The sequence below is a fragment of the Ursus maritimus genome, unplaced genomic scaffold (genome assembly GCF_017311325.1).
Source record: "Ursus maritimus isolate PB19 unplaced genomic scaffold, ASM1731132v1 scaffold_14, whole genome shotgun sequence".
NCBI lineage: Eukaryota > Metazoa > Chordata > Mammalia > Carnivora > Ursidae > Ursus > Ursus maritimus.
The window spans coordinates 53,158,089-53,185,728 of NW_024423786.1; the positions used below are offsets into that span (position 1 = coordinate 53,158,089).

At 51.0% G+C, this 27,640-nt stretch overlaps 1 protein-coding gene across 1 annotated transcript; it reads right to left on the reverse strand.

Annotated features, from left to right (window-relative positions):
• Nucleotides 1-835: 835 nt before the first annotated feature.
• Nucleotides 836-27,432, reverse strand: LOC103681861 (long-chain-fatty-acid--CoA ligase ACSBG2). Its single transcript, XM_008711443.2, has 15 exons — nt 27,386-27,432; nt 26,517-26,617; nt 23,859-24,023; nt 22,660-22,889; nt 19,062-19,150; nt 18,118-18,238; nt 15,847-15,930; nt 13,382-13,531; nt 9,248-9,424; nt 7,193-7,374; nt 6,825-7,058; nt 4,518-4,735; nt 2,637-2,776; nt 2,233-2,479; nt 836-909 (listed from the first exon to the last, which is right to left on the reverse strand). The coding sequence occupies exons 1-15, from the start codon at nt 27,430-27,432 to the stop codon at nt 836-838; spliced, it is 2,259 nt and encodes a 752-aa protein (XP_008709665.2).
• Nucleotides 27,433-27,640: the final 208 nt, after the last annotated feature.

Consider the following 27,640-nt stretch of genomic DNA (forward strand, 5'->3'; position numbering starts at 1 on the left):
AAAAAGTCTAATTGGAACCCACGAGATGAGATCTCTCTTCGAAACAAGCAGTTCTTTATAGACCTGCCCATAAGCTTCCCTGGGATCACACCTTGAAGGTTCACAGGAATTCAGGGATCTGTGATGATCTGGTATGACTGGTGTCTTTGTAAAAAAGGGGGGGATGTGGACACAGGCAGGGCATCTACAAGCCAAGGAGAGAGGCCTCAGAAGAAGCCAGCCAGCCAGTGCCTTGCTCTTGGACTGGCAGAGCCTAAATTCCTGTGGCGGAAGCCAGTGAGCCTGGTATGTTGCGGCGGCAGCCCTCGCAAGCTAATGTGGGTGAGTGGGCTGGGAGCCTCAGAATTCAATGACTTGACCACGAAAGGATTACAAGGGGCCTTTGGGACAACTGAAAATTCGTTCTGTCCTCCTGCTCTTGCATCTAACTGAATTCCCCCAAACCTGTCAGTGACCCCTGGTGTTGAGGGGCTCCTGTGGACGAGACTTGGGGAGAGGAGAGGAACAGGGGTGGGTGGGTGGGTGTTGTTCAAATCCCCATCCCTTACCCTCTGTGATGGGCCAACACGCCTCATTGCTTGGGTTCCTGGCGAGTAGCACTTTTCCCCACCGAAGTTTCTGACAACGGCCTGCTCCAGAGAAGCTAGTTTACCATTTGGGCATTTTTCTGGTAGAGAAACCATGAGTCACGTCAGATCTAGAATCCCTGGCAACCACACGTGCTCTGCTCTCAGAGCCACACAGGGGACCCCACCGCTGGTGGATGCGTTCGGGGCACAGCCCAGCAAAGCCAGTCTTACCGTTGGGACAGCCAGGAGCAGCTCCACCAGAGAAGTCAGTGGTAGAATTTTTCAATTTGCTTTTTGTATTTCTGGGTGATAAAATGTCTCCTAACCTTGGTTGTTGGACCTATCAAGAAAGGAGAGACCAGTTCAGATGTGGGGATGAAACAGAAGTCCACGTGTCCCGTGTGCGGGCAACAGGGTCCCGTGACTGCGGCAGGCCGGGGCTGGCCAGGGCCGGCTCTGCCATCGACTTGGTGAGTGCATCACCTTCGCCATCAGTGTGGGGGTGACAGAACGCTCTCCTCACCCCGGGCTGCGGTGAGGACCGTGTGACTGGCAGGGCATACGCATGCCGGACTCTGTGCCTCATGCGGCCGGGGCACCCCACGAAGGCATACCACCCCCTGATTTTACCGGTGAGGAAATGGGCTCAGAGAGGGCCACTTGCTCCAAGTGGACCCGGCATGGGCATGGCAAGGGCAAGACTTGAATTCAGGCCCTGATCCACGCCCCAGGCTGCTCACAGGCTCTGAGTCACTGTGGGGTTCAGGCTGTCCCAGCTACATCCTGAGCAGCCCCACGAGGACTGCATATTCAACTCATGGTTGGAAGAACCAAGGATCGGAGGGACAAGTCACTTGGAGGGGACCAGATTTGAGCCCACGTTGTCGGAGGCTATGCGCTTGCTGTCACTCTCACTCTGTAATCCATGCCGTCAGGTTACAGCTGAGTGCTGAGAGAAAGCCCCAGAAAGGACACTGAGGGAAAGCAAGACCCCCTCCCACCCTGGAGTGAGCCCTCCCCTCATGGGGCAGACAGACACAGATGAGTTAATACGTAGGGTAATTTCAGACTATGGTGTGTTACGGGGCCAAGACGGCAGCAGCGTAGGAGGGGGGATGGTGAGCTACAGGGCTGCTCTGTTAAGGGCGACGGTGAGTCACATTAGCCAGGATGGTCGGCGAAGGCCGCTCGAGGAAGTGGCCTGTAGGGTGAGACGTGGACCATGAGAAGGAGCCAAAGAATTGAGGGGGGAGGGCATTCCAGGCTGAGGGAGCAGCAGGTGTGAAGGCCTGAGGCGGAGCTGTGCCTGAGAGTTGTGGGAATGGTGCGGACGCCCGTGCAGTGGGGGCAGCCTAAGAAGAGGAGGTCAGCAGGAGACAGCTCGTGCAGAGCCATAGTGAGGAGTTGGGCTTTTATTCCTAGAGCGGGGGATGTGCTGCCCTGGGGAGAAGGGACCCGCGTGTGTGTGTGTGTGTGTGTGTGTGTGTGTGTGTGTGTGTGAGATGTGGGCAGCCTGGGCGGGGGTTGCTGTACTCCAGTGAGCTGGAAGTAGACCCTCAGACCTCCAGGAAAGGGCACATTTCCTCAGTTTCCATGTGGCCCTGGACACTAGCAAGGGACCAGCCTCCAAGTGCCAAGGCCCCCTGCTCTCCAAGCAGCTCACCCAGTTCTCCGTTGGAGACAGAAAAGTCCTTCTCCAGGATGACCCACTTATGGATCCTCTGCGCATTGGAAATGGCTTCCCGATTCACAGCGTCTATGCCTTGCTGGATGGCCCTGTAGACCAGGGGGTCCTGCAGCTCCAAAATCTCAGAGACGGTGGACACGTGGCTTCCCAGTTTCCGGCAGAAGTGGATGGCCTCCAAGCTTAACTTGTCCAGTGGCTCTCCGCTCTTCCCGTCGACCTCACACTGCCCCGGGACACCCTCGTCACCACACCCAGTGACCACACACACTCCCTGGCCATGCCTGTGACCGGGAAGTGGGTCTCGAACCCACAGGGGTGCACCCTCCAGACCCTGGGGCAGAGACCCCCCGAAGGACAGCAAACCCACATTACCACGTTACCTTCAGCGTCAGCAGCATGCTCAGAAACTTGGCCCCATCTCCCACTAACAGGGCATTACTGATTATGGGAATCTTCTCTTTAACCAAGTTCTCAATGGGAATAGGGGCCACGTTCTCACCGCCGGCCGTGATAAGGATTTCTGGAATAAAGCATGGCTCAGTGAAGGTTCAACAGCGAGAGTACAAAAGCCTTGCCCCTTCGAGGATCAGAGGGGACAGAGGCTGACACAGATGACTGCTCACTCAGAAAACCCCAGAAGCAGAGGAGGACCCCTGCCCGTGGCCGGGACACCCACCGTGCCCTTTTCCAAGCCAGCATCACTCTGCTCCTCCGCCCCTGTCTCCTTGGAATGCCCAGCAAATGCCCAAGTCCTCTGCATTTTACTTGGACGGCCTGTAATAATCCGCTGCCTGTTTCTTGGTCCTCCGTACCCTCCAGAGGGCCCGGAACTGGCTTGGAAGATAGTCCAGTGCTTCTGGCCATGCCCCGTGTCTGTCTGCTGATTTTTCTACCACTTGGCAAGCCCAGGAGAAGCTTTAAGAGAATTGCATCACTTTTTTCCCCAGCCTCTCAAATTCTCCCAAGAGCCCCTCCTCCAGCCCTAGATCTGCTCTTCACTTGCTCTTCATCTAAGGATGCTGGCTGCCTCCTGTCCCACCCATCCCAGCTCTCTGTGTCTTCTACCGTGATCTTTCAGCCATCCGTACCGAGGTGGGTAAGGCAGCGGTAGTAATGTGATTGCGACGGACACCTGTGGTGGTGTCTGCCGGTGACTCCAGTGTCCAACCCTGCTGTTTGTTTAGGGAACTCTTCTCTCCATCTCAAACGCTTGTGGTTTGGGTGAGGACCGCAAGGATGAGCATGTGACCAGGTCTGACCCGTCAGCACACTCTGTTCTCTGCAGAGATTCATCTTGAGAAGGGCTCCAGTGAGAACCAGACCTAAACCTTGGGCTGTGCCTTGTGGTTAGGGTGAGCCTAGACTGTTGGCAGCCATCTTGTCAGCAAATGGGAAAAGCCTCTCCAAAAACGGCCCCATCACTGAGGACAGCTAAGTGAGGGAAGGGTAAAGCAATTCCTTTGATGTTATTTTGGCACCTGGATCCAGCCGAGCCTGACATGAGACCTCTTGGACTTCTCCATTTTTGAGCCAATAGTTTCTCTTTTTCACTCACACCTATTTCAGGAGGGTTTTCTGTTGCTTAGCACGGAAACGATGCCAACCTGGTTCACTGACTAAATGGTTACTGCCCGTGTCGGGCTTGTTGGCAGATGCTCTGTCTGCATCGGAGGTCAGCGGCCTACAGCCTGTGAGTCCGATCCAACCCTCCATGTGTTTGTGTGGCCACGAGCTAGAAACGGTTTTTATATTTTGACATGGTTGGAAGGAATTCCAAAGAATAGTGGGAGTAGGGACACGTGAGAACTTGATGACATCAGTGGTGGCACGTGGCCATGTCCATTTGTCTGCTAGGCATCCGTGGCTGCTTTTGTGCCGCCGTGGCTGGGCTGAGCAGCTGTGACACGGACTGTATGTCCTGCAGATCCCCAGAATGTCTACTGTCAGGCCCTCAGCAGGAGGACTTCCATAGCATCTCCTCGAATCCTCACTTCATTGTTATAATTGTGTAGATGATTATGCCCCCCGAGTTACAGGGAAGGAGACAGGTTTCAGGGCTAGCGTGGGTCTCTTCCCTCGGGCCCGTCTACCAGGGGCACGAGGGAAAAGCTGGACTCTGCAGAAGGGGGTGTCTCCGTGTATCTGTGTGGGGCCCCCCGTGGAAGGTGGGGCGCCGGGAGCCTCTGTGCTGGTGCACGGGGCCCTTCAGCGTTCAGGGTGGGCCTGCCTGCGGGAAGCATCCAAAGAGCCAGCCCCGGTACCTTTGATACGGCTGGTGATGTAGAGGAAACCCTGGCTGTCCATGCGGCCCAGGTCCCCGGTGTGTAGCCAGCCTTCCTCATCAATGACCTCCCGGGTGGTGTCTTCCATTTCCAGATAGCCCATGAACACGTGCCGACCCCACGCGCAGATCTCCCCGACGCCGTCCTTGCTCTCCTGGTACAGCATGTTCTTACACCCCGCCATGATTTTGCCGCAGCTGCCAGGAGGGTGGGAGGGGGAAACCAGGGCTCAGGGAGACAAGGTCACCCAGCCAGGTCAGCCTGGGTCTGCAGCGTGGGCTGCCCCGCGGGATCCGCTGCTCTCACCCTCTCCAGGCCCCAGTGGGCAGGAGGAGGTGTGCGGATAGTTCCAAGAAAAGGATAGACAGATGGATTTGAAATGTATGCAAAGAGTTTTTTTCAACTTCGCTCGTAACAAAAGGAAGGTACGTGAAAGTTGTGTTGAGGTACCATTTTTTTTTTTTTTTTTACCAACTGGTCTAGCACCATGGGTGGTGTGCATGCAAAACGTTTGTTGCGGCCTCGTTTGTGGTGACCCGTGATGGAGAAGAAGCCGTAAGTACCCACCAGTAAGAGGACCCGTCCAGTAAACGACGGTGCATGCACCCAGGGGACACCCTGCAGCTGTTAAAGATGGGGCAGGGGCTTCTTATTGGGAACATTCTCTACGAGATAGGAATCTCCCACCAGCCAAATCCATTTGATTCCTGAGCTTGGATGATGGGAATCAAGACCGATTGGAAGTTCCTGTTACGAACCCGGATAATGAAGGACATTGGGTTATCTGACCTCATTTGTTTCCCGAGCTCCAGATAGCAAGTAACAGTTCAGAGAGGATGAGTTTTGTGTTCATTTTTAACATGGAAAATGCTTGTGTTGGGGAGAAAAGTACGTATGTCCATGCACTGCTTATGTCCGCTTAGCTCAACAGCAGTGGTGGTGTGGTTTGGCCTCTGGGAGGGTGTTCGGGGTTGAGCTGTGCCCCTCTCTCCCAGCACCTTTTGTGTTGCGAACCCCCAGCACCTCAGAATGTGACCGGATCTGGAAACAGGGTCATTGCAGATGTAATGGTTAAATGCAGATGAGGTCATCCTGGAGTATTGGGTGGCCCCAAATCCAGTCTGCCTGGTGTCTTTATAAAAAGGGGGACGTTTTTATTTCAGACATGCCCCCCGGGGAGAACCATGTGAAGGTGAAGGCGGAGATCCGGGGGATGCGTCCACAAGGGCGGGAACACCAGAGATGGCCAGCGACCGCCACACGCCGGAGCCCCAGGACAGATTCTCCCTCACCCTCATTGAACCAGCCTGCCCGCACCTCAGTCTCAGACCTCTGTCTCCAGAATTGTAAGAAGCAGTTTTTGTTGTTTAAGTTTTGGGGAACTTGGTTATGGTGGCCTTAGCAGACCCCCTGAAGATTTGGGGTGGGAGGGAGGGCGCTTTTCACTGTATCATGTTATGCCTTCGGAGTTTTTGGACATGGGCATGTATTTCTCTTTGGAAAACACGATTTAAAGATGGAGGCTGGAGTTTGCACGTTTCCTCCAGGTTTGGGAGCAAGGTCACTTCTATTTAGGGAGGGACCACTCTTTGGTTTTGGAAAAACTGCAGTGCGCATTTGGGTTATGCAAAAAATAGACCTCGGATGGGACGATGGAGTGGGGAGGGGGGACACTGAGGTGCACAGCTCCCCCACAAGGCAGAGTAAAAGGCAGGAGATGGTTTCGCCATATTAGGAAGATTGAACTCAGTTTCCGCCAAGTTCAACGGCAGTTGGAACCTGGCCGAGCATGAGAGGAAAGCTGGACTTGCAATGTGCCAGCAGAGAGGGGGTCAAGGAGAGACGGCGGGAGGCTCTGTGGCTGTCAGACCCAAAGAGTGGAGCTTGTCTTTGGTGTTCTTCCTGCTTCGGTGTCGTTGGGTTCACTCCTGCGTCCTGGGGCTAGGTGAGCTTGGGAGAAAGCTAAAAAGGGCCCATGGACGTGTTTGAGATGGAGCGCGCTGGAGATGAAGGGCCTCAGGAGGTGAGCCTGTGGGGGCCATGTGGAGGCAAAACTCACAGGTGACAGTTGGGGAGACCCTGGAACATTCTAAGAGCCCTTATCCATGGGCTCTTGGACAAATGGGGGCTTCTCTTGTAGTGAAGATTTAGAGCTTGGAGACTGGAGAACAGGGGTCATTCTCAGGTCAGGGTTCACCTTAGCCCTGTGGCTCGCCCATCCTCCCACCTTTAACCCTAGTACCCCATGTTGCTGGAGGGCCGGGGGTCTTCCCAGGAGGCTGGTACCTGTGAATCTTGTAGTTATTCTGGTTGGATACAGTGTGAGGTCCTGTGCATTCGGTCATACCATATATCTCGCTTATAGGCATGTCCAGGCTTAGGAAGAACTCAGAGGTCTCTTGGTTAAGAGGTGCAGCCCCGCTGATAAAAAAGTGGCAGTAATCAAGGCCAAGGTCACTCCTGACTTTGCTGAACACGAGGGCCTTCGCCATGCGGTAGCTCATGGGGGTGTCCTGTATCCTGTGAGTAAGAATGTCATGGGCAGCTCAGCAGCCATGGAGCCGAACGGGGGTCAGTGGGCACCAGCTGGAGAAGGCTGAGCCCCCTTCCCCATGGCCCTCTCCCTGCCTGGCCCCGCTGGACCCTCCACCTACCCCAACATCTTTTTTGTATTGACCTTTAAGCCGATAACTCTTCCCCATGAAAATACTTTCTTCCTTAAGCTTGAGAATTTGATACCATTTGCTTTGATCGTCTCCTGCATCTTCTCCCAAATTCGGGGCACCCCCAGGAAGGCGGTGGGCTTTACCTCTTGCAGAGTGCTGATCAGAGTGCCCTGCAAGGGACCAGGCTGGGTTAGCCACACCTGCACCCTGCCCGGAACCCAGATGTCCCTCTCTCCCCAGCCGGCCAGCTCAGCCCCGGAGAAGCTCGGCTGACTGGACCAGGGTGAGCTCCCCACCCAAGGGAGCCAACCCACTGGTGGGCTGGTGGCCAATCAGATTTCACTCTATGGGTGAGATCTGGGGATTTGGTGGAGAGCACAGACTGGTGACAAACCCGACCCGCGGATGCAGCAGACTATTGCACAGCTGTTAGAAAGGATGTAAGATTTGTTCCCAGACAGGTCTGTGGGTTCAGTGCAATCCCTTTCAAAATCCAGGCAGACTTTCCAATGGATTGACAAGCTCATCTCAACATTTATATGGAAATGCAGAGGACCTAGAATGACCAAAGCAGTTTTGGAAGAGAAGAACAAAGTGGGGAGAATTATTATCCGATTTTGAAATTTATTCTAAAATAGGGTGATCAGCCGTCCTGGTTTGCTCAGAACCCAAGGAGTTCCTAGAAGGTGGCGTTTTCAGTCACAAAACTGGGAATGTGTCAGGCAAACAAGGGCAAGGTGGGCACTGTGTCAGAAAGCCAGAAAAGTCCAGTCAGTGCGGTTTGGGTATCAGGCTGGACATACAGTTCCACGGGACAGAACAGAAAATCCAAACACGAGTCTCTACATCTATGAGCAATTCACAGTCAGTGAAAGCGCCCATGCAACTCAGCGGAGAGGAGGCTGGTCCTATCCTGAAAGATAAAAGCCAGAACTCCGTTTAGTGTCTCTCACCACACACAAAAGTGAACTCAGGACGGAGCACAGACCCAAGCGTGAAAGCCAAAACCAGAGGCTCCGTGGGGCGCGCGGCAGAGACCTCTGTGGCCCCAGGGCGGACAAGGGTCTCTTACATATGGCACCACACGCATGAAAGAAACGGGAAAAGGCTTCATCGGACTTGAAAATGAAAAGACATGCCACCAGGAGAAGGTGTTGGCAAATCGATATTTGGTCAAGCCCAGCCATAAGAAGAGACACAGCCACATTTTGAAATGAGCGAAAGATTGGCACAGATGTTTTTCTCCCAGAGAAGGTCCACAGCTGGCCGCCAAGAGCGTGGGGAGGTGCTCACCACCATTCGTCATGAGGGGTGCCACCTCCCACCCACTTCGAGAAGCAATAGTGTGGGCAGCAGCCCCGTGTCAGCGAGGATGGGGAGGAGCAGGGCCTCTTACGCGCTCTGGGGGGCGAAGGGGGGCGTGAAATGGGGCAGCCACTTTGGAAACAGTCTGGCAGTTTCTTGAAACGTTAAGATACCTTTATCTCTCCCTGGATGTTGGGTTGGTCATTTGGAAACTGTTGACAGTTTTTGGAGATAATAAGGATGTGGGGGGAAGGGAACTTCTCAGGTCCCAAAGGTGCGTGGGTGCGCATTATGCAGTCAGCCAGAGAAGAAAGTATTTATCGAGTGGCTACGACATCTCAGACACTGAGCCCTAGCGTGGGAAGGGGGAAAGAGGGGCCAAGGAGATACAGAAGTGGAAAACAGAATGACAAGGAGGAGATGTGGTTAAGGGCCTTGAGATGGGATTGGTTTCTGGAGCTTTTTGGGTGCTGGGAATACTGACTTTAAAACAAAACAAAACCACACACACACATTCTGCTTTCAATACCAGTCACATCTTAGTTTTGAGTTTTTCGGTGCACAATCCATACAACCGTATGTGGATGCCCTGAATTGGGGAAAGATAAAAACTAGAAGAATGTGGCCAACTGTTTCCATTGCTCCTGAATGGAGCATAAGATGAGGAAAGAGAAGGAACCCCTGGATCAAGGTGCTTAATATAACCATCCACCGACCCCGGGCTGCCCTCAGCCTTACTTTGAGAGCGTCTGGTTGAGCAAAGTAGGTGAAAGCCCCGATCTTCATGGGTACCCAGACATCCATCATTTGAGCTGCAATGTGGCTGAGGGGAAGGTAGCTGACCACCACCTCCTGCTTTTCTGCGGCACAAGACAGGCCGCTGTTCTTTGCCACTGTGCTCGCCGTCCACGTGATCTAGAACACAAGGCAGGCTTACGATCCAGGGGCCCCGTCCTCACTGAAGGGCCATTTAAATGCAATTACTTACCAAACACTTACAACACACCTACTGTGTGCTGGGCCCTGCTCTCCCGCTTCCCAAACATGAAGTCATCACATGCTGGGTCGGTACCTACAATCCTTTATACTTTAAGGATGGAAAAACAGAAGCCCAGAGTGGTTAACGAACTTGCCCGAGGCTGGGAGGAGCTGTAAAAGGTAGTGGGCAGATTTGGGGGTTGAGCCGACCCCTTTGGATCCAACAACAGAGCCTAGAATCGGAATGTCTACATGGAAAGTCAGAAACCTAACGGATTCAGTAAGTGGCTCAGGACCCAATCCTGGCTCCACCGTTTGCTAGCTCGGTGACCCTAGGCTCTTTGCTCATCTGTAAAATGGGCACAGGGGCTTCTCGTGCCCAACAAACCAAAAGCCACCCATTATCCCATCACACAAACACCCAACAGTTAGCATATGCATGTTTTTCCTTCTCCAACACCTGCCTCCATGCGTCGTTTTAGCAGAGGTATAATTTTGCAGTCCGTCTTTCTCACTGGTGTCGTCCATCTCAGGCAGTGACCTCATTAATCCAGCCACACAGGCCTCCACACCGTTCCTCCCACACATGAGGCATGGCCCTGCTTCGGGGCCTTGGCGCTGGCTGTTCCTCCGATTGGAATGCTCTTCCTCCAGCTTGCCCTGCAACTGAGTCTTTCTCGAACATGACATTTCCACTTGAATGCCACACCACCTCGGAGAGGCCACGTCACGCCTTCCAAGCTGGAGTTCCCCTCGTCTAAGTCTCTGGGTGCCGTCACCACAACCTGCTTGGTTTTATATGCTTGCTCCCTGTCTTCCCAAGGGCCCTGATGGGGCCTGTTTGGTTCAGTGCTGTGTCCCCAGGACGTAGTAGGGACTCGACAGGTTTTGTTGACTGCGTGAGCGAGGAGACAGAAGGGATATGTAAGTAGGGCTGAGTCTGCAAAGTGCTGGCCCAGAGCGAGCCCTCAAGACCAGTCCCACTTCTCCCCCTGGGTCTCGGGATGGAGGGATTTTACTTCTCTCCCTGTAGCCCTGTCGCTTACAGCCTATGCTCCGAGGTACCCAGCACCCATGCATTGAGGGAAGGGGCTTGGCGTGTGTAGACTGTGATGCATCCAGTGGTGTTGACCTCCTGGGTCCGGCTCCCGGCTCAGGGACATGGAGCACGTCATTTTCCCTCTCCAAGCCTCGGTTTCCCCGTCTGTGACAGGGGTTAATGACACCTTACCTCCTGGTAAGGGGTTTAGCGGGGGGTTAGCAGGTGCCTAGCTCAGTGTGGCGCAAAGTGCCCTGTGAACGGGAGCAACCTTGACCTGTTGATGTGCATTGAGAGTGTTGGTCCAGCTTTGACTCCCGTATAAAGATGATGATGACTTAGAAATACGAACGGCCAACGCTGCGTGGTTCGCTGCGTGCCAGGCGCCCTGTGCTCAGCTGTGGATTCCCCGCCACGCCGCCATCCAGAGCTGGAGTCTGCTCCCCTTTCCCTTCACAGGGCTGTTTTGACCAAGAGAATGGAGCAGGGGTGACCCTGGGTAGCTTCGGACATCGAGCCTCCACCTTTGTCTCAGGAGTGATTGCTCTGGGGGGTGGGGCGGTGGGAGCAGCCACCACGTGAAGGAGGTCCACGGCCTCGGAGCCACTGCCCTGTGGGGGACCCGGGCCACGTGAGACCGATGGGCGCTGCCCTTCCGGCCCAGCCTGGCCACCAGCTCATGCCGGTGGGACGTGAGAAACTCCCCTTGAGCCCCGCCTCAGCTCCAGACCCAGAAATCACACAGCCCAGGGGTTTAAGTCTGTGAGTTGTAGGATGGCTGGTTACGCAGCATCCGTTAACCGCCACAGGATGTGGGATCATTCGCTGAGAAGTAGAAGCCGTTCTCATCTCCATCTTACAGGTGGGGAAGATGAGGAACTTGTCCCAGGTCACCCAGCTGGCAGGTGGGAGAGCCGGGACTCGGAGCCAGGCAGCCTCGCTCCAGGGCATGTGCTCAACACCCTGATGGCCGAAGACCATCTCACGGTACACGAAATTGCTAGGAGGAGAGACGTCGGCCAGGGTGGGGTGAGGGCCTAATGAGATTCCTTTCGTTCGTTTATTCGCTGAGCCCACAGAAGTGGATTGCTCCCTCCTCTGCACAGGCACCTGTGCACAAGCCCTGTCCTCGAGGAGCTGGTGTGCGCGACCGACAAGTGACTCTATAATATGTCAGTGTGAGAGCAGCAGCCAGAGGGGTTAGAAGCGGAGTGTTTTTATTTGCTCTTTTAAACATGGGAGTCAGGGAGGGCTTCCGGGAGGAGGTAATGTGTGAGTGGGGGTCTGAAGGAGGAGAAGCAACAAGCCACCCGGCTCTCTGGCAACGGGAACGTGCAGAGGGAAGAGCCAGGACGAAGGCTCGTGTGTCCAGTAACTATTAGTCGAGGCTGGGAGGAAACTCCTCATTGAAAAGCTGTGATCTTTCTGGTAGAGAACCACCATGCCAGTCGGGTGCACGTCCTGACAGACACTTTTCTGCTCTTAAAACATATGCGTGAGCGCATTGCTTGCTGCTGCTTCTCAGTTTCTAACGAAAAGCATGTTTGGCTGTCTGTGTATACTCTTCTGCAACTGGCTTCAAAATGTGTGCATCGCATGGCCAGTTTTACACATCAGCTGCATAGAGCTACAGCGTCTTTAAGAATGTGCGCCGTGGAGGGGCGCCCGGGGGGCTCAGTCGGTTCAGCGTGCAACTCTTGATTTCAGCTCAGGTCATGATCTCAGGCCCGTGAGATTGAGCCCCGTGTTGGGCTCCGCATACAGCAGGAGTCTGCTTGAGATTCTCCCTCTCCCTCTGCCCCTCCCCCTACTCCCACATAAATAAATACATCTTTTAAGAAAAAAGGTGTCCTGTGGAGCCAGCCTTTCTGCGTGGGTTCAGTCTCCACCACGTTGCTCTGTGTGCGAGCTGGGCCAAGTTACAGAACCTCTCTGGACTTCAGTTTTTCCACCTGTAAAAGGAGCCTGGTAGAATTGGGAGGCTCGTCGGGAGGATTTGCTAAGTGTAAAGCTCCCGGAACAGTGCCTGGCATGCTGTGAGCTGTGACTGTCTCTCCTGCTCTCTCTTGCTCTTTTTTAAACTGCTTTATTGAGGTGTAACTGACATACAGAGAGCGCGACACCCCCTGACACTTGTCTCCACCAGCGAACCCGTCACCAGTCTCAAGATAGTGAACATTATGTCACCCCTCTGTCATGCCTCCCTTTGCCACCTACCCCTACCCAGGCAGCCCCGGGTCTGCTTTCTGTCCCTACGGATAAGTTTGCATTTCTTAGGCTTTTATAGAAATGGGATCTTTTAGGATCTGTTCCCCTTATTCTTCTATACCCTTGGTCTAAAGTATGATCACCTGTGGACTCCATCCAAACTATACATGTCTTTCCCAGACACGCAGCCTTTCTTGGGCAACCAAAACTTCAACTTCTGCTTTACGTCCGAAACACAGAATGTATATTCTGCTCGTTCACCTGCTTGTCTGTTATCGAACACTGTTCTGAGCTCTCTACAAATATTAACTCATTTCATTTTCACAACAGCCCAGGAGGTCAGGGACTGTCGTACCATGCCCATTTTACAGATGTGCAAATGGAGGCTTGGAGATGTTAGGTGTCTGGCCCAAGATCACGAGGCAGGATTTGAACGCAGGTCTACTCTAAAGTCCCCGATCTCCACCCAAGAGGGCAGTGTTCACATGACCCTCCGTACTTCACTGGCTAGGGAGCCATTGTGTGCCAGACCCCTGAACGCCACCTTGCCGCCTGTGGGGCAAGAATAGAGCCAGAGGGCCAGTGGCGCAGGTGCAGGGACTCTGGGCGCTGCGAGGTTCATCGCCGTCGGCAGAGACAGCACTTACGTTGTCATGGCTAAGCATCACTCCCTTGGGATTGCCTGAGGTCCCAGAGGTGTAGATGATCATAGCGCACTGATTAGCCCTCTGGCTTTCCATGATCTGGTCCAGCCGGGAATCGGGGATGCTGTTGCCGAGCTCCATGAAATCATTCCACTGTGGAGAGAAGAGACAGGCAGAGGATGGGGATTCGGGATGTGAGGGTGGCCCTGGACACGCCAGGAGACCCCTTCCCTAGTCAGGTCTTGTGCCATCAGCTTCTCTAAAGCATGATTCCCTGCAAGAGGGGAGGCTTAGGGTCACCAGGCCTGGTACCTCTTACAAAAGCCCTGAGATGTTTGCTTCTCCTCCTTTACTTCCTGGCAGACTGCTGGGTCTGGACATGTGACCGCAGCTGGTCCAATCACAGTGAAGGTCAGGGCTTTTGCTGGAAGCTCTGGGACTGTAATGAGTCATCTGGACATGAATGAGTCAAGATGTAGCCCCAGGAGCTGCCTAAGGTCACACAGCAAGTAAACAAGAGCTGGCGGTCTAAACCAACAGGGTCAGAGCCTGTGCTCTTATCGACCTTCCAGTATGAGGCCTCAAGAGGAACTGTTGGGTTGTATGGACCGAGTATCACACAGGACCTACAAAATTTCCACCGCTGAGCCCCCAGCAAGGCTCTGGATGAGGGCAATGCCCTGAATTCAAGACGGAGGGCACACAGCATCCTCTAGAAGAGCCAGGGTGATGCTGGCCCCGTGACATCAGCTCCTGTCCGAGGGCATTTCTGGTTGGTTCGGCTGGGAGGGTGTTGCTGGCACCTAGTGGATGGAGGCCGGGGCGCCGCTCAGCACCCTACAATGCACGGCACGGCCCCGCGACATAGAATGATCCTCCCCAAGTGTCCAGAGCAACAAGGTCGAGAGATCCCTCTGTAAGCAGGGTTGCTAACAAAGGAGTTTTTTCGAGGTAGCCAGACCTCAGGTATTGTTGCTTTGATGGCCACTTTTCACCTCTAAAAAGTCTATGATTCTGATCTGTTTTCTTCCTTAATCATTCACCATCCTGGTCTTCATATTTGAGTGTTTTCTGGAAGGTACGAAAGCTGGCAAGGGTTTTGGTTGACCAGAAAGGATCATGGGCACCTTTTGTCCCACCTGCATGGAGGGCAAACCAAATAAACTCCATGACATTGTAGGACTTCTGATTTGAGTCATGGGTTTGAGGGTCTCATCTCATGGACATTAACAGGAGCTTGTCCTTGTCCCTCACAAGCCTCCTGCCCTGGCTTCTGGGAGACGACCCAGTGTATCCTCACACAGAACCCCTACTCTGGCTAAAGTACATCTCTGTTGCTTGTACCAAAACGTTTCCTGACTAATACACCCTGAGGCAGGGGCGCCTGGGTGGCTCAGCTGGTTAAGCGTCTGCCTTTGGCTCAGGTCAGGGAGCTGCCGCTCCCCCTGCTTGTGCTCTCTCTCTCTCTCTTAAGTAAATAAATTTTTAAAAATCTTTAAAAAATAAAACTCCCTGAGGCAGAGTGCATTTTCACAATATGACTGTGACAACTTTGATGGTCAGCTTTGATGGGCACAGTATGTTGGGGGCGATGGGGTGTGGCTTCCAAGAGTAGGTCCTTAAAGGCAAGACACCTTCCCCATGGCGCTCTCTCTCTCTCTCTCTCTCTCTCTCTCTCGATGTTCTCTGTAGAGATCTGAGCCAGGAGTAAGTCCAGAGATCCTGAGGTCACCATGCTGGAGAGGCCGCAGAGAGAGAGAGAGGGAGGCACAGGAGGAGCCCAGCTGTAGGGTCAGGACCAGAATGAGGACTAGGGACTTAGCCTCCAGTGCAGAATTTAAGGAGATGCAAACAACACAATAAAACAAAAAGGACAACAAACCTTTGGCGATCAAGATAAATACTATTTTAATGCAGTATATTTTAAGTCACTAACGATGCAAAAAAAAAAAACCCATGATGAATGAAATATCAAAAACCATTTTTTTTGAAATAATCAAATATTTAAATAAAGACAGGCTCCACCAGGGCGGCTGGTCCAAGCCATGGCAGAAATGCTCAGCCCCGTGTTCATATTTGTACATATTAAACAGTGGTTCATGGCTTTAGTGAAGCTATTACTGATGACTTGGCACATATTAAAGCCTAAAGTAAAATTATAACAAATTCTGGTTTGGATATAAAGTGAGTATTTAAACCTAATGTGGGTTTTCACACACTAATTTTCAGTGATGTAGTATTTTTTCAATTGCCTTAATGTTCTGAAAAGAACAATTAATAAAATGATTGTTGTTGTCTTAGGCCACCAGTTTTGGGGGAGATTTGTTTCACAGCAGTAACTACTCACAACAGACATCTTCCCATAAATCAGACCCTTTCCGCCAGGAAGAAAAAGGAAGGCGCTAAAGCCCCGTCCGCCTGCCCCGCGGGCCACCCTCCCCGGCCTCGGCGGCCCCTCGCACACTTACAGAGTACACGTTCTCACTGCTCTCCTTCACGGGCAGCTTGTACTGGATGATCACTTTTAGGTTCTCCACCCTGCCCTGCGGAATCTGAAAGAAAGTTCCACATGGGCCTCATGGGCCTGGGAGAGACTGAGGGTGGATGTCTCCTCAGCAGTCTCCCGCAGGGACCCCAGCCCGCACAGCACTGCTCTTTGTCCCGACTGACAGGACACAACCTGATTTGAGGATGGGGTTCTTTTTGCCCGGTATCAGTAGCCTCCAACGCTTAACGGCCGGTGAAGACAACAGCGTCCTGGGCCTGCTACGGTCACAGAGTGCCGGTGGTTAGTTCGTGAGCCCGCGCCTTGCACTGTGCACCCAGGAGCCAGCTCACCTCCTAGCTGGAGCTGGGCCACAGATATCCTCGGTGAAGGTGATGGAACCTGGACAAGTTCAGGACTTTCTACCTATACCGAGGGCTCTGTGGTTCGGCTGACCACGCCTGTGGGATTCTTGTACCCGGTGGGTGCAGAGGAAGGGGTGTGTCTCTACAACATGTCGAGCCAGTCCAGTGACAGAGCCGCTGCCAACATCCGGTAGGTAATTGTAATTAAAACCAAGCCTCCAGCGTGGATTGAGAGAAGACGACAGAAGCTCTGGTAACAGTCGGACGGGAGGTTTCCAGAGAGAGAGGGAACCGACATCCAGAAAGCTTGGAGCAGGAAATGGCCGGGGATGTTTGAGGATTATATGAAGTCTCGGATGGCTAGGATGAGGTTGGAGGGGAGAGGATTAGGGTGGAGGCAGGAAAGGATGCTGAGGGCCAGGTCGGCCACACCTTGGAGGCAGTGGCGAGGAGTCTGGAGTTTATTCTAAGGAGGCAGGGAATCACTGAAGAGTTGGAGGACTATAAGCCATGGGTATTGCCTAGAATTAAAGATTCCCAAGCGGAACTGAATATTCAGTTTGGGAGGAGCGTGTCAGAAGCCTGGCTTTGAATCTTGCATGTGAAGGGTGTAGGTTTTTTCACCCCAAATTGTAAGCCAGTATTTGGCAAAAAGGACCCACTCTTCACCCACCCCCCATCCCACAGTTGGTTCTGCTATGAACAGAACAAATAGGGAATAACATGAGTATCGGGGACCGTAGAGGCATCACTTAAAGCAATTTCAGAAAGCTCAAGGCTGGAGGGAGAAGTCTGTTTTCCCTGAACCAGGTCAGGAATTAGGCATCCAAGGAGGATTGGTGGGGGAGACTTCTATTTCACTGAGTCTAGCTGGATTTCATGAGTCTGGAAAGTCTACCCTAACTTCAGAGATGCTAAAATGTGGGAAAACATGACCAATGATGATTGGAGGATGCCGTTGACAGCAAGACACATCTCAACTCCAGAGACATTAAAAAGTAGAGAAGTGTGTAACTCAGAAATACAATGTTGATACAACAGCCACAGGGCCCTCGGACTGGTGAATCTGGGCACAGAGGTTCACCGTCCTGAAGACTCCTCTCCCCATGGGGTCCTCCTGCCAGAAGCTGGATGAGGAAATTGCAGCTCATTCAAACACTAGTAATGGAAAAACTTTCCACAACATCCATACGAAGATACTACAAGATAAAAAGGGAGTAAGAGGGGAGCCAAATTTTGTACGTAAAGAAAAGTCACCACAAAGCAAAGGAAAATTGTCACCCAATGTTCCAAAATAAAATTTAAAACGTAACAAAGTAAACACAGCTGGAAAGGAAGAGCACAAAGCAAACATACGACCACTGAGGGAAGAGAGAGCCACACCAGAAAGAGGTGAAACAGGAAGTGGTAGAACTTAGGAAAGAAATAGAAGAGAAAGAAGCATATCAGGAATGATGACAGTTATTTAAAAAATGACAATGACAAGGGGGCGAAAGCCTTAAAATAATTACATGTCTAAAAGAAAATAAGTAGTGGGCTGTATATAAAATAATACGTAAACGCATTTTAAAAATAGAAGCTTACATGCTGGACAGGAAGCCTACTTAAAAAAAATTCAAAAACTTAAAAAATTAAATAAAGGGCATTTAAAACAATAGCTCAGTAGGAAATGAAGTTAATATAAATTGGAAATTAGATCCCTGCCGCTCCACCCTGCGCCCCCTAGTTATACTAAAGTAGCCGTGGAGGAGGCTTACCGAACCCAAGAATGGGGCCAGCCCCACCACCCCAACTATCATTAGCATCCACCTGGGAGCAACAGGACAGGTAGTCAGGCCCTAGCAGTCCCCCTGGGTGACTGGTGGGCGGTGTTTGGGTTTGGGCTTTACCGAAAGGATTTTCTTTAACTGTAGGTCATTCTCAACCAGCAGGATGTTCACTTTGGCCTGAGTAATGACGTATTGGCAAGCCTCCGCAGAGTTGGTGGCATAAATACCGACACAAAGACCCCTGGGGAAAGAAAACACATGTGCGTGTGCACGTGCCCACACACCCACATCCTAAGGTGGGAATGTCCTGGAAGGTGGGGGGAGGGGAAAGCTCTATCGACAAATCCTGAGTTTGCAGCCTTTGGTACCAGCTTCCCTCCCTCCACGACTTGACCATGATGAAAACAACAAAAATAAGGGTGATGGAAGCAGCAAGTCCTGTAATGTCGTTGTGATGGCGGGTCACGGAGCCCTCACAGCATCCCATTTTAGAGATGAGGAAACTGGGCCCCAGGACAGTGAAGTCACTTGTTCAGGGTCCCACGGCAATAGATGCTAAAGGTGGGATTTGGACCCCCACTCAGCTACCTGTTCCCTTCATTTTGCTGCCTCTTGTTCTTGCCTTTAACCATTCTGTTTCTCAAATTTGCGTTTCCCTAATGGCTGATGACGTCCAGTGTCTCCCCAGGTGCTTGTTGGCTACTTCCCTCTGTGAGCTTTCTGTTCAAGCCTTTTGCTTATTTAAAATCTTTTTGTCTTTTTTTGCTTTAAAGATTTTTTAGTGTAATCTCTACACCCAACATGGGGCTCCAACTCATGACCCTCTACCAACAGCCAGCCAGCTGCCCCGCCTTTTGTCTTTTTATTACGCAGTTACAGAAGCACCTTATGTATCTGACATGCTAGTCCTTTGTCAGGTTGGTTGGTCGGTGGGTCTGTCTTGCCCCCTCACGTGGGGTTGCACCTGCAATCCCCGGTCACATGTCAGTCAGAGCCAGCCCAGGGCTGCTAGCCCGGAGTAGCGGCTCCCCCGCATTCAGGGTCAACCCAGCCCACAGTCTTACCCTGCTAAGATGGCACCAAGAGAAGCAATAAACCACTCAACGGAGTTAAAGCCCAGGATGCCAACTCCCTGGAAACGCTGCAGGCCCAGCTGGGAAGGCAAAAACAAACAAACAGAAAGCAGAAACACAAAGACGGTTTGTTTCTGGGTGGGATCTGCTCACTGGGGTGTGTGAAAGCAGACTCCAAAGCCCATGAGGTCACGTTGGGAAAAGCCAGTGTTGAGCCTAAAATCTGGGGTGTGATATTTTTGTGACTGTTGGGAGGCTGGTTTGCCTCCCTCTACATAATGCACCATTTATTTATTCTTGTTTTTTATGTATTTTATTTTTTATTGTGGTAAACTCTATATAGCAATTTTTAGTGCACAGCTCAGTGGCATGAAGCACACTCACACTGTTGTGCAGTCGTCACCACCCTCTCCAGAACTTTCCATCTCCCCACACGGAGACTCTGTCCCCGTGAAACATGGACTCCCCACCTCCTGCCCCAGCCCTGGCTCCTGCCATCTCCTCTCTGTCTCTGTGGATGGGACTCCTCTGGGGATCTCCTGGGAGTGGGGTCCTGCGGGATGTGTCCTTCTGGGTCTGGCTCCTCTCACTGAGCACGGTGTCGTCAAGGTCCATCCGTATTGTGGCAGGTGTTAGAATGTCCTTCCGTTGTTAGACTGAATAATAATTTGCCGTATGGATGGACCACTTATCCATTCCTCCACCCATGGAGACTTGGTTGCCTCCACATTTTGACTACTGTTAATAATGCCGCTGTGAACGTTGTGTAAAAGTATCTATTTGAGTCCTTGCTTTGAATTCTTTTGGGAATTGTTGGGTCATATGGTAATTCCATGTTTAATCTTTTGAGGAACCACCACACTGTCTTCCGTAATGGCTGCACCATCCTTGGGGTGCCTGGGTGGCTCAGTGGGTTAAGCATCTGTCTTTGGCTCAGGTCATGATCCCAGGGTTCTGGGATCGAGCTCCTGTGGAGCAGGGAGACTACTTCTCCCTCTCCCTCCGCCTGCTGCTCCCCTTGCTTGTTCTCTCTCTATGTGTCAAATAAATAAATCTTTAAAAATAAATAAATAAGATGTAGCCTTGATCTGAATGTACCTGAGGATGAACCAGGAAATCCAGACATGAAGGTGATCCTCGTTGGGGGAGGCCCAGGCTTTGCCACACCCCAGATTTTAGGCTCAATGGTGGCCTTTCCCCATGAGACTACACGGAGTTTTGGGAAACTCTTAACTTTGTTGGCTGTTTTAGTCACGTGGGCAAGGCTGGCAATGACCCACTGTTCTTGGGGAAAATATAAGCATTTGGAAGGTATGTGCCTGCCAGTGCTTCAGAACACTATAACAAGTATTTCTGCTTAGTAACAAGCAGGCTGTCTTCTTTGCAGGTAGACGGTCTCTATTAATATGGAGATAAACTGATTTGGTACTGTTTGGATCCCTGAGGATTGGGAGAGTAGGGATCTTTGAATCCCCAGATCTAAGGCCAAAGCCAGAGAGGATCGTCTTTCAGGAGAGGTGCACTAATCACAGCACTGTGGTGGGGCAGCCGAGCAGAAGCTCAGCCCTCACAGACAGTTCTCATCATCTCGCGGTGGAGACACGTGGGTGTCAGAGGGGAGGGGAGAGAGGAAGTCAGGTCTGGGTCAAAATGTGACAGCATTTCCTATAAACCAAACCACCAGGCATTCCCTTGTGCAGTAGGAGGTACCTGTCATATTCGTTATCTGTTGCTGCATAACGTATCACCACAAACTTGGCAGCTTAAAAGAACACACATTCATCGTTGCCACTTCCATAGGTCAGGAGTCTGGGGACAGCTTCACTGGGTCCTCTGCTTAGGATCTCCTGAAGCTGCAGTTAAGGTATCTGCAGGGACTGTGGTCTCCTCTGAAGCTTGAGGACCTTCCTCCACACTTGCAGACTGTTTGTGTTATTCGTTTCCTTGTGCTTAAATGACTGAGGTCCGGTTTCTTCCTAGCTGTCAGCTGGGGACTGCTCTCCTAGAGGTGGTCGGTTGTCCCCTGCCACATAGCCCTGTCCACAGCATGGCAATGTGCTTCCTCAAAGCCAGCAAAAGAATCTTTCTTTTAGTGGTTTCCCTGATTAGGTCAGGCCCACCAGAGCATTTGCTGTTTTGATGAACTCAGAGTCAGCTGATCAGGGAGCTTAATTCCATCTGCAAAATCTCTTCACCTTTGCCACCACAGGAGTAAAATCCCATCATAGTCCCAAGTCCTGCCCATACTCAAGGGGAGGAGTCTGTCTATACAGTGTGAATACACCAGGGGTTGGAAACCTTGGGAGTTATTGTAGAATTCTGCCTACCATGCCTATCAAAGTAGCCAATATGAACGTTTTTTATAATATGTTGTCAAGAGTAATAGGTAAGCAGCTTCTCTCACACACACACTGTGAGTGGGCATATAGAAGCACCGTCTCTGTAAGAATTCATTGTACAAAGAAGGTTCTCTGTGGCTCCATACATGGTCGCAAAGCCTAGAAACACTGTCAGTACCCACCATTAGGGGGCTGGTTATGCCAGTATTGCTACATGCATATTTGTAGTTGCTGAAAAGAGTATGGATTTGTTTTTAGTGAATCAACCATGGGAGGATCTCAGAGTGAATCAACCATGGGAGGATCTCAGGCTGGAGGCAGCCAGCCTCCAAGATGGCTCCCAATGAGTCTCACCTCCTGGGGTTTGTGTTCCTGTATAATCCCCTCCCACATTGTGTCAGGGCTGGTCTGTGTAACCAGTAGAATCTGGAAGAAGGGATAGAATGTCACCACTGAGATTAGGTTATGGAAGCTATGGGAAGATATGGTTCCCATCCTGTTCACACTCTCTTGGATCACTTATTCTGGGGGAAGCTGGCTGCCATAGTCTGAGGACACTCGACCCAATAGAGAAGGCCAGGGAACCAGGAACCAAGGCCTCCTGCCAATAGCCAGCCATGTAAGTAAGCTTACATGTGGACCCTCTGGCCCTAGTCAAGCCTTCAGGTGGACAGCGTGACTACAGCCTTGCGAGAGACCCTGCAGCTAAATTTGGGGTAATTCGTTATGCAGCAGTAGCTAACTAATACAGAGAGACTTTAAAAAGCAAGACGTGGGGCGCCTGGGTGGCTCAGTGAGTTAAGCATCTAACTTCAGCCTGGGTCATGATCTCGGGATCCTGGGATTAAGCCCCAAGTTGAACTCCGTGTGCAGCAGGGGGTCTGCTTGTCCCTCTGCTCCCTCACCCTGCTTGTGTTCTCTCTCTCTCTTTCTCAAATAAATAGGTAAAATCTTAAAAACAAATAGCAAGGTGCAGAATCATGGGTGGAGTAGGCTATCATGTGTGTAAAAATTTGCATGTAGAGAAACTTTGTAATATATACACATAATTTATTCCCTAAAAGGATTTACAAAAAACTGGCAATGGTGGCTGCCTCCATAAGGGAGGGGTCAAGGATTAAAGAGAAAATTCTCACCAATTAACCTTCATATCCTATGGGGCCTTGTGCATTTTATACCAAATATATGTGTATGTCGAATGAACGATTGATGAATGAATGAATGAATGAATGAATGAATAATTCATTTACCTTGATCAAGGCTCTTGCAGCCTTCCGACAAGCCTCATAGTACTGTTTGAAATTCAGAACATCCCACTGCTCACTGTTCTTTGTTGCGAGGGCTGGATATGTCCCAAATCGGTTGACTGACTCCCGAAAAAATTCAGGGATGGTTATTGGGGTCTCATGGCCTGGCCCATGTTTTGATAGCCTCAGAAGGACTTCTCCATCTCGACGAACGGTCCACAGCCCAGGAGTAGCTGCAAACAGCCACCAGGGTTGGTGGCAAATGTTTTTATTAATTTAATAACTTTGGGGGAGGAGTGTCCTTTTTGGGATTGAAGAGCTGAGTGTTGAATTAATCCCACTCCTCGGGTGAAGTCACATGGCCCACACCAGCCCATTCATGCTTTTTCTTTCTTATTTTTCCTTACCCCCCCTCAGCAATTTACTATGAAAAGTTTCACACATATAAGAAACTTGAAAGGACTGTGTACCCGACACCCTCGTACTCAGCACGCGGTTTCCACAACTGCTAGCATTTGTCCCATTTGCTTTATCACGTCTCTGTCCTGCCATCTCTCTACCTCCATCCATCACTCCGTCTATTTCAAAGTAAGCTGCAGCTCTCCATCCATTTCACCCTTAAACACTTCAGCATGGGAGTCATTCACTGGAGTTCCATATTATTTATAGGTTTTTTAGTTTAAGGTAGAATTTACATGCGGCCGACTGCTTAGACTTTGGCCAGTGGAACGTGGGAAGTGGTTGTTGTGTTTCTCCCAGGCGGAAGGTTTCCAAGCCAGCGTCTGACTCGCGTACCCCATTCTCCTCACAAAAATGGTGCAAGCACATGGCCGGGAGGCACCCTCGTGCCAGATACACATCATGCGAGCAAGAAACAAGCTTGTGTCGTGCTGAGCTGTTGAGGTGTGGGGTTGGACGTTACAGCGGCATCACCCGGACCACGCTGATACCACCACTTATATGGAACTGGCAAAGGGGCTGACTCCAAACCAGTTTGTTTCCCCCCACCCCTTACCTCCTTTAAGGCTGGGAAATGGTGGAGCCCTAGAAAAAAGAGAGGAGGGTCTCGCCTGGAGAGAGCTGATGTGCAGTGTGTTGCTCATCACCCCCCTCCCCAGCCACGGCCCAAGTGAGAGAAGATTCTGGAAGCCCTCTTGGAGAACTGGGTGTGTGACTCTTGACTTTGACTGAAACTTACGCACTGGAGAGGTGGTAGCTGGGAAAGGCCCAAGTAGACAGCGGGGTTGGGAGAACACCGGCCGTCCCCATGCTGTGGGACACTGATTTTTTCTCCTTGACGGACATGGACCTCATGGAGGGGCTCCTAAGGGCTTTTGGCTGGAAGCCAGTAAGAAGAGCCTGGAGATCTGCGTTCAGAGGCGGACACTGAGGGGTCACCAGTGGGCGCTGAGAAAAGGGCACGAACCGTGTATCATTCCGCTAGGGCCGCTGTGAGAAAGTACCCCAAACTGAGAGGCCGAAACAACAGCAATCTATTCTCTCCGCTCTGGAGGCCATAAGTATGAGATCAAGTGTGGGCAGAGTCGGCTCCTTTGGAGGCCATGGTGGAGAATCGGTTCCATGCCTCCCTCCTAGTTCCTGGCGATTTGCCGGCCGTCTTTGGAGTTCCTGGCTCACAAAAGCATCACCCCAGTCTGTGCCCTCAGCTTCGCGTGGCGTATCCCCGTGTCCCGTCTGTGTGCCTGTCTGTGTCCAACTTGCCGCTTTTCTTACAGACACCAGTCGTATCGGGTTAGGACCCATGCGAATGACCTCATCTTAACCTAATGACTTCTGCAGTGATCCCTCTTTCCCAGCAAGTCACATCCTGGGGTGCTCCGTGTTGGGCGTGTCTTCGTTCATGTGCCTGTTCCAGCACAATGCAAGACACTTACAAATAACAGACATTTATTTCTCATGGTTGTGGGGCCGGGAAGTCAAAGATCAAGGCGCTGGCAGATTCAGTGTCTGGGGAGAGCCTGTTTTCTGGTTCACAGCGGCTTCTCACTGTGTCCTCACCTGGCAGCAGGGGTGAGGGAGCTCTCTCGGACCTCTTTTATAAGGGCTCTGATCCAGTTCATGTGGGCTTCACCCTCATGACCTGATCCCTTCCCAAAGGCCCCACCTTCCAATATCATCACATTGGGGTTTAGTTTCAACAGATGAGTTTCGGAGGGACGCAAGTATTCAGACCATAACAGGGGGATACAGTTCAACCCATGGCAGCCTACATCAAGGCAAGGCTGATCAGCGGTTTCCCCTGACCCACCCCCGAGGAGAATTAGCAGGAGGCGTGCCAGCTTACAGTGGGCAGCGGGGAGAACATCATGGAGGAGATAGAAGCGCAGCTCATCGGGCCTCCCCGCCGCCACCGCTGCAGGCAGCCAGCCGAAGCCCGGGGAAAGGCAGAAGCTTTAAATGGGACAAAAATGTGGAGCGCTGTCACCTGGATCCTGGTTAGGGGTATCTTATTGTCTGTATTGGATTGAATGGTGCTCCCCCAAAATTCATGTACCGAATCTCAGAATGCGACCTTATTTGGAAATAGGGCCTTGGCAGGTGGGATCAGCGGAGGATCCCAAGATGGAATTCTGGTTGTAGGGTTGGCCCTGAGTCCAATGACTGGTGTCCTTACAGGAAGAGGAGAGGACACAGAGACTCCCAGAGACAGAAGGCCATGTAATGCGGGAGGCGGAGATTGCCGTAAACCAAGATCCTTGTAAACCAAGGATCACCAAGGATTGCCAGGAGCCACCAGGAGCCGCCGACACCTTGATCTCCATCTTCTAGCCTCCAGAACCCTCACAGAATGAGGTTCTGTTGTTTCCACCACCTGGCCTGGGATACTTTGTTACGGCAGCCCTTGGAATCTGACAAGTGACCAAAATGAGAGTCTGAAGATGATTGTCGCTTGAGAATGATTACAAAAGCTGTCATTCTTGCCGACGTTTTATGCACTTGGAAGAGGGCAGCTGTGAGACATAATGAAGACGCTCTATCTCGTGATGTTCCCTGAGCTTTGTCCCGGCGGCAAAGCGGTTACAACATATGGATGAAAATCATTATCACATACCTGCACTATGTATTTGTTATATATAGATAATACAAATGTTAATATACAGTAATGTTTAATTACAATATATCTGTATTCTATACGTTAATGTCTGTACTATAGAAATATTATTATATCTACATTATATCCATTTTCAGTTGCAGCTGTGCTACATATAATTACATCTGCATTGTATATATAGATAAGTACGTCTGTGCTATATTGTTACATCTGCACTATATACATGCTTACATCTGGCCTATATCACATCGGGACCATGTATATTACTGTATCTGTACTATATATATACAATGGCATCTGTACTTTATATATATACACACACACAGTTATACCCACTGTATGTATTATTATATCTGTGTCTACACTATATATTATTATATCTGCACTACATGTATTATCACATTGTAGATACACCCACACGTATGTAATTATATCTGCACTATATATAATGGTTCCTGGGTGCTTTAACCACATGGCTGTCCTAATAGGGAGGTGTTAGGATCAATGTCCTGTGCTACAAATGATACAAATGAGGTTTCCGAAGAGCAAGCCCCTCACCCACTGTCACGGGACTGGTTCAGTTCTGCTCGGACAGCAGCTTGCCTGGGCTGCCTGCACTCCCTATCGGGTGTCGGTAGGAGTCGCCCATCCCTCCACCCCCTTTTCAGGCGCCTCAGCCGAAGCCAGGGGCCGGGCAAGGAACAAGTGTGTCCTGACTCCTTTATGAAAAGGTTTGGCTAAGTCCGTGCCCCTTTCTCTTTCCCATGAGCACTCTAGTACAACGTACCTTTGTTTTTACTCATGTCTCCTTTAGGGTCCTTAATCTCCTCTTTACGAGTCATGGGGTTTTCAGCCTTTCCAGGTCCAGAGACACCATGCTTCACAGCACTGCAAGGTACAAAGCAGGGAGCTAACTTAGCGGGCCCGGCGAAGGGGCTGCAGGTCTAAGGCCAGCTTCCATCCACTGGTCATGCCTGCCTAGAATCCTGGGATAAATTAGTCACGCTTGTCCCAGGCCTAGGAGGGGAGGAGAGTGGTCTGTTTGCATCCAATCCAGGAGTTTCCAGAAGAGTCTCTTAAATGGTTGGAATATAGCGACCAAATGTGGTCCTGTGGGTGAGAAAACATTTTGAACTCCCAAGAGAAAGAAACCCACGGGAGAGTTCTGTTCCGTTTGGTTGCCTTAAAGATAGTATGACATGAAAACCCAAAGGGCATAAATGAAAAACAGAAAATTTTGCTGCATAAGAAGTTTTTAATTTCCCACATGGCAAAAGAATACCATAAGCCATCGAAAGCTCAACAACAAACAGAAACAATATGGGTAACATGTCTAATAGATAAAGGTCTGATTTCCTTCATATGTGAAGAACTCCAATGGATCAATAAGAAAAAGTCCCAGTACCCCAAAGGACATAAATAGGAAGTTCCTGGAAAACAAATTTAAAATGACTTTCTCAGTCATGAGAGAATGCAATAGAAAATATTATGATGTACTTCACCTGTCAGATTGAGTAATAAGCTTAAGAAGGCTGAAAAATACTTTATATCAGTGAGGATGTGAGGAGACAGACACTCGCACACATTAGGAGACTGATGCGGCCCTGTTGGAAGACAGCAGCCCGTGGTCAGACTTCAGATCACACGGTCGCTCACCCGTCCTTGGAGGACACTGAAGATTCTGGCTGCTGGGGTGCTTGCATGCTCATTAACTGGACTGTGTTGTTTGAAGCCTTTTGTGTAGGATGGGGTCAACCACCACTCCTTAACCTTGTCTGATTTGCAGTGTGTTAATCCTTAAACCTATCGAGCAACATTCTTTTTTTTTTTTTTAAAGATTTTATTTATTTATTTGACAGAGATAGAGACAGCCAGCGAGAGAGGGAACACAAGCAGGGGGAGTGGGAGAGG